At 43.5% G+C, this 7,500-nt stretch overlaps 1 protein-coding gene across 1 annotated transcript in view; it reads right to left on the bottom strand.

The window, feature by feature from the left end:
* Positions 1–7,500, bottom strand: part of dock4b (dedicator of cytokinesis 4b) — a 129,927-nt gene that overhangs the window by 6,104 nt on the left and 116,323 nt on the right. Inside the window, 5 exon segments of the mRNA XM_042077856.1 lie at positions 1,254–1,373; positions 2,739–2,811; positions 3,710–3,819; positions 6,517–6,598; positions 7,370–7,490. Of these exon segments, the coding sequence (XP_041933790.1) occupies positions 1,254–1,373; positions 2,739–2,811; positions 3,710–3,819; positions 6,517–6,598; positions 7,370–7,490 (506 nt within the window).

The raw sequence follows: 7,500 nt of genomic DNA, 5'->3' as shown, positions 1-7,500 counted from the left end.
ACAGAAGCACTGCGCATAATTTGACCAGAAAGTCTTCGCGTCCATAATTTGTAAAACGATGCTGCATCCGAGCAAAGATTCTAGAAGCTCAGCGCTTTTCAACTCCAAAAAGGAGGACAAATGAGCGTCCGGCTTGAGGCTGCACTGGACAGGGGTTTTAAACTGTCCGGCCCAAATCCGAACGTAGGCCACCCTATCGCTAACTGGCTTACCAGCTCCTTCTCAGGCTCTATCGCTTGCATAGGCCACCTACGTATCTCTCAGCCCTCGGCTACAACACGAAACGTAAGGCATATTTTTACATATTTTTACCATTTTCACACCTTTAACGACACCTGTGAAAAACACCTTCACTCTGCAACCACTACACTTCCTTCAGTAGCCTTAGAGCCACAATTACACGAAACCGGATGGAGACATTTCACTCGCTCTCTCGCACTCGCTGGCAGTCCCATACACAAATTTAATACCTCCTTTTCGAAAATTCAAGACATTCCAGTCAATTTAATTTTTTAGGCCTTAAAAACCGAAAGTTGTATTTAATACTTTTTAAGACTTTTTAAGGATCCGCGGGAACCCTGTGTGTGTGTGTGTGTGTGTGTGTGTTCTGTGAGTGTGGAAGACAGATAGTGTGAGATTGTGTGTATGCGTCTGTGAGAGAGAGAGAGCGAGAGAGCGCGCGAGAGAGAGAGAAATAGAGAAAATAGAAAAAGCAGAGGAGAAAAATCCAGAAGAGAGACTAGCTCCTCAAAGTAAAAATTGTGTTTCTCTCCCTCCAGAGTCGTAGTTAAAAAAGCGCTTCTCATTATTCCTCTCCGCGCCGCCCTCATGCCTCTCCGGCTGATCCGTAAGAAGGGAGGGGAGAACAGCGGGTGTCGAGCTGATTTCAGACGCCAAAGCCGGCCTAGCAGCAGCAGCCGTAGCAGCAGCAGTCAGGAAAATGAGATGCAGGCTCTCGACCCGACTTTAATTGTCGCTGGTAATACTTTGGTGATGAGGGACGGGTAAATCCTGAACAGCCAGAAAATTGGAATTAATTCAGAAATGAAGGGGGGTGAGAAGACAGGAGTTGGTGAACATTCCGGAGAAGAGAGAGAAAAAAGGAGGAGAAGAGAGGCGGCAGAGTGGAAGGGTAGACACTAAAAGCTGTCAAGAGTCAAAAAGTCAAGAAAAAAAAAGGGAAATATTAGTTTGGCGTCTGAGAGTTGGAGAGGAGTTGTTTGACTTTGTTGGTGTATTTTCTTTCCTTTTACCTGAGTACGTTGGCCTAGGAGGGACAGGGGGACATAAGAACCTGTCAGAAGCTGGCTGCGGTGGTGTGCTGGCCTCTTTAACACAGTCAAGACTCCAGCTACTCGCAGCAGGCCTGACCACTTCAAAACACGTAGGACAGGTACAAATCAACACAGTTATCATCATTTGGAATTGTTATTGTAAATTTAATCTCAATCCTCAGCTGATGGTAAACATTCGGCCGGCTGTTGTCCATGTGTTGGTGAGGGATGGGGAGGGGAGGGGATTGGGGTTGGGGTAGGAGCGGGGGGGGGGGACTGAAGTGTGGGACTGTGCTTTTGTTTATATTTATATAATTCAATAAACATTGCTTTACATTGTAAAGCTTACACAAAAAAAGGACAGTTATCTTCACACAAGCAGACATTTTAACCTTCCTCTCAAGGATATCATATATGCATTTGGACAAAAAAGGGCCATTTGTGGCCCAAACACAATCTAATGTTGTTGATCGGGTTGGATAATAATTATTTTAGTAGGTGTTTGACTAACTGGGTACCATTTCAGCGCTAAATGCTGTTGAGTATTCAAGGGGCATAGATAGAAACAAATCCATTCAGCCAGTCCATTCTCAACATCCCTGTTGGCACTTATGGGTGTATCCTTCCATTACGAGTCAAGTCACTTTTATTTATATAGCACATACCAAAACAACATCAAGAGTTGACTCAAAGTGCTTCACCGTCGATGCAAATAAATCGTTAATAAAACTGTACACAAACAAGCGCTAATAAACAGAGTGCTAATCTAACACTGATTTGATAGTGCCGTTGTCAGTGTGTGAGTGACTGACATCTCTGTGTGTTAGGAGAGGAGAGTTTACTGCTGGATTGCTCATACCATCTCCTCCTTCTAATGAAATCATTTCGTTGCCTTATTCCTTCTTTTTTCATATGAAACCTGTCGAGCCTACACTGTCAGTTCAGAGAAACTTAGAAAGGTGTCTGGGTGTGTGTGGGTATGTATGTGTATGTGTGTGTGTGTGTTTTACTGAGAGTGGAATCAGGGATAAATAAATCGGATTCTACAAGTCTCTCAAAGATATGCCAAATTATTTCACATTTGCATCAGATGAGCTAAGAAAAAAGCAACAAAAATACCCTGACATACTGTCTATCCATTCCCACACATATTTGGCTTGAGCAGTGCTCCTCGGGGACTTTGTCTATGAAACTCCTCATCAAGACTATTATAAATTAGGGGATGGATAAGCACTTGGAAGGATAACAACCATGCAGCCCTCACTTCAAAGAAACACACATCAACACACCGCTTTCTTTTTCTTATTGGGAATAATTCTGACAATGTCTGTGAGTGGGAGAATTATCTAGTGATGCCCTGTCACATATTGCTAGATGAGTGATTGTACAGTGTAGACTAGGATACCTGCTGAAAGTGTGCAGTGTGTGAGTGTGTGTGTGTGTGTGTGTGTGTTTGTGGCTAACCTTTGTCAGGAGCAGAGATGTTGGGTTCACTGCGCGGTAATGTGGAATCCCCCATTTGGTGTGCGTTCATCCTCTAAGGAACCAAATGACCGAAATAAGTCAGAACAACTAACACCGGATTTGTTAAAGCGCCCATAACAATACCAGATCAATGAAACAGATCTCGAATTGAGCACACAGTGTCATCCAAATAACTTAAAGTGTAGTTACCTTTAACACTTAAGACCTGTGTGTCAATATTCCTTTGAATGGGAATATCCATTCTGATGTAACATTTTTCAAAAAAGTATGGTAAAATCTATTAATATTCATAGTACTATTTATTCATAGTATTATTATTAAGTATTCGTATTCCCACCCAGACTGCATTTTGCACTGAAGTTTCTGATTGCAGACATTCCATTCATTCAAAGTAAGATGTCATATTTGACAGTTATAGAGCTAAAAAATGCAGTAAATGGAGTTGGGTGAATATTCAGATCATCATGTAACCTGAGGACAAGCGAAAGAATGACATTTTCCATTGCTTGGCAACAGTAAAGCTGCAGCATTAGACCTCCAGCCTTGTACCTACAACTGAACCACAGCCAGGGTATATCCTTAACCAACCCCACTCTCACTCATGTCAAGTTGCTTAAGTATAGCCTAGCATAGCATAGTTTAGAAGAGAATAGCATAGTATAATTTAGTATAGCATAGTATACTATATGGCTTTGTGCAATACCGTGCAGGGGTGCGTTTCCCAAAACCATAGTTGCTAACCTGTTAGCAACTTAGTTGGTTGGCAATGGGAAATTGCATTGCAACCAACAAAGTTGCTAACTTAGTTTTAGCAATTATGGTTTTGGGAAACGCACCCCAGTATGGTAGTTACTGCTGCTTTTCCTAGACTAGTTGACATCATCAACACATAGTTGTAGTGTTTGTGCGTAACAGTGGTGGTGGATGTGTGTTCTGCTGTTCCACGTCACCTGTGTGGGGTCCAGGGGGTTGGGATAGATGGCACTGCAGGGTCGGTCCCGTGGGGACAGGCAGGCGTTCTCCCGTGAGTGCTTGTGTTTGTCCGGGAGCTGGGGAGAACCTAGTAGAACATGACAGAGAGCAAAGGTGAAAGTAAGGGGTTAAAGGAACATAATCCCAGCGTATATAGAAGAAGCAAGCAAATGCAGAGATATACCCTACAGTATCTCCTGCAAAAAATATACACACAAAGACAGACACACACATAAAAGCACACACACACACACACACACACACACACACACACACACACACGCTGAAGCTGGCTGCATGCCCCAGCACCCCGTGAAGGACAGGAGTGATGAGCTCCCACACCGCCCCTCCCCCTACCGAGGTGAGAATTGCACTTTTCTGGGCGACAGACAACCACAGAGGAGGGCCATTTGAATGTGTGAGCACGTGTGTTCATGTGTAGCCATGTGTGTAAGAGTGTGTGTGTGTGTTTGTACATTTGTGCACATACATCTCTCTCTGTGTGTGTGTGTGTGTGTGTGTACATTTGTGCACATACATCTCTCTCTCTCTGTGTGTGTGTGTGTGTGTGTGTGTGTGTGTGTGTGTGTGTGTTTACATGCACACACATGTAAGGTGTTTTGTTTTCTGTCCACGTTGAGCATCTGTTCCGTTCTCCTTTTCTCCTCCCACCTCTGTGGTTGCAGCAGTCTAAACGCTCTAGGTCCTCATAAAATGATCCAGCTTACTGAAGGCTGCAAAGCTGGAAGTGGATTTCTGGTTTACAAGTTTGCATGTTTCTATCTGTTTCACTCACACTCATTAACGATTAAACAATGTCATTGCCAAATGACTGAACTGTTTTACAACTATTCACATAACCCAGGCCCATTGGTGACTGGAAGACCGTGGCAGATGGATGAAGACTCTTTGAGCGCATGAAAGAGCCTGGAATGCAGCCTATCTACATTTACAACTTATTAGGTTCTTGCATGTCATATTAAACTCTGTACTTTATACTTTAACAGCTGTTAACACACGTTATCCATGCTAACATCCGTTAACACGTGTTATCCACATAATAATCTGAGGGAGTGTGTCAGGTGCTAAAGTGCATAATGTCATGTTGTCTGTGAGACTGCAGTTAGACAACAACAACAACAACAACAACACATTGCATTTATATAGTGCCTTTCAAGGCACCTAGAGCACATTACAATGAAGCACCACCAATCCCACAGGCAGACATGCAGTATGTTTAGGATGGCTAACGGTGCTCACAACCACATATTCATCACCAGGATGATCAGTGGACTCTGTCCACACTGATAGTTCTGTAAGTTATAAAGCACTGGCTGGAGGCCAAGAGAAAAAAACACAATCCATTTACGCTATCTATTCATTTAGCAGACGCTTTTATGCAAAGTCACTTACAGTATGTATGCACATTTTCATCAGCATGTTTGCTCTCGGAGAATGAAGCTACTAGGAAGCTGCTGATGAAATGAGATTTTCATTTATTTCATGCCTCAACAAATCGTAGCAGTATTGTAATGGGTGGCGATTGCTATTTATTTAGAGGAAACGTCTATGAAGGGGCAGAGAAATCTATACACCTATACAAAATAAAAACACCTTTGCTGCAGATTCACACAACGTAGAGTGATTGAGTTTGTGCGCTGAGAGACCACAACATCAAACCATGTCACCACATCCACATCACACAAACACAGACATTTAGGACTGAAGTTAAGCCCTTAAATCCAAGGCATCCCACTACAGATACCTGTATGACTCACAGTGGCAAACTCTCTCTCTCCGTCTAACCATCTGGCAGAGGTTTTACAAGTGTCTAACAAACCCCAGCAACACCCTCAACACACACACGCACGCACGCATGCACACACACACACACTTAACAGCAAAGGAGACAGGTAAAGTGAGAAAAGATGTACTCTCTATCGACATACACATCTTCACTTATTCTCACCTCTGCAAATTCCCTCTCACTGTCACTTCCCTCTATCTGGTTCTCTCTGTTGGAGTGTGTGTGTGTGTGTGTGTGTGTGTGTGTGTGTGTGTCCGTAATGAGATAAGACAATCATACCCCGCATTTACAGCCTCTCCTAGGTGCTTAAGGCTTACAGATGGCTTAATTGGTATATAACAACACTACCACTCACTAAATGACTACTCTCCACACAACCAGGCCTACATAATGGCCCCTGGAAGAGCCTTTAGATGACGGCAGTGGATGGGAGTTGTGATCATTGTATAATGCTGGTTGCCAGGGTGAGCTATAGAGATGTATGTGCACTCTCAGGTGGATCAGAAGGACAGCATGTCTGCATTAAAGTTTCCATTAATGGGCTAGACACAAGTGTAAGTGCTACTGTAGGTCCCTGTTGGAAGTTTAAGTGACTTTTGCATTCTGAAGAGTGTGCCTGACTGAGTGTGTGAAAGAGTGAATGACACCATTAGGATTAAAAGAGAAAGAAAGAAAGACAGACAGACAGACAGACAGACAGATAGATAGAATTTATGTGAGAAATCCACTTATCCTGTGTGTGTGTGTGTGTGTGTGTGTGTGTGTGTGTGTGTGTGTTTGCTCTTCAAAACAGAAGAGAGGTGGAGGATGAGGTGAGGAGAGGAGGAGGAGGGTAAGAAGAGGAGATGGAGGAAAGGAGGAGAGTGACAGGAGAGGAGGAAGAGGAGGAGATAGAGAGGAAGATGATGAGGAGGAGTGGGGTAGAGGGCCAGGAGAAGAGGAGGATGATGAGGAGGAGGAAGAGGAGGAGAGTGTTACCTCTAGCACTGGAAGGAGCAGAGCTGGTCACATTAGGAGACGCAGAGTGGTTGGAGCTAAGGCTCGAGGTAGATGGGCTTGGCTGAGGAGAGACACAGAGTGGGCCGTTGGTTTCGAGGAATCTACCCCTTTATTGCAGTCCTGTTGTTGTGTTTATGCTCTCTAAATATCATCATCTAGTTTATTATACAAAAATACGTTCTGGTTGACAGACTTGGCAACACTGTACACTGCACAGGAATGTCAATAGAGCTCATTAAATAAGAATAACATAAAAATAAAAAATTGGATAGAGAGAGAGAGAGAGGTAAATACTGACAGAGATAAATGTCGAAGAGTGGAAAGAAAAAAACAGAAAGCCAGAAATAATGAGATTTTAGTAAAACTGAGAGAAAAGGACACAGAAAGGGAGAGAAACATACCAGCAGAGGACAGAGAATGAGAGAAACAGAGGAAAAGAAAAAAGGGCAAGAAAGGAAAAAAGGAGAGAGACTAGAACAGAGAGAGAGGGAGAGAGAGTAGAACACACACAGAGAGTGAGAGAGAGAGAGATACCAAAAAAAAACATGCATATAATATTACAGAGAAAAGAGAAAGAATGAGAGAAAGCAAGAGTGCAGGAGAGAAAGAGAAGGAAAGAGAGAAGAGGCAGACAAAGGCAGGTAAGTCTGAGAATGGCCCAAAATGACAGATCATGATTATTTAAAAGGATCGCCGCAGTTCAAGATCACATGTAATAGGTCTGCTGATGGCCCATTATCTCCAGTCAAAAAAATTGTGTGTGTGTGTGTGTGTGTGTGTGTGTGTGTATGTGTGTGTGTGTGTGTGTGTGAGTGTGTGAGTAAGAGCTCACCTGCATGTTGAAGACTTCGTCAGAGCTCTCTGATTGGCCCGTGATGTTGCTCACCTCATTGGAGGCCTGAGACGACAGTGACGACGATGAGTATCTGTTCACCGCTGGGTAGGTCAGAGGGCTACATACAC

Source organism: Alosa sapidissima, chromosome 22 (assembly GCF_018492685.1).
Source record: "Alosa sapidissima isolate fAloSap1 chromosome 22, fAloSap1.pri, whole genome shotgun sequence".
Taxonomy (NCBI): Eukaryota; Metazoa; Chordata; class Actinopteri; order Clupeiformes; family Clupeidae; genus Alosa; species Alosa sapidissima.
This window is presented reverse-complemented; position numbering and strand designations above follow the sequence as displayed.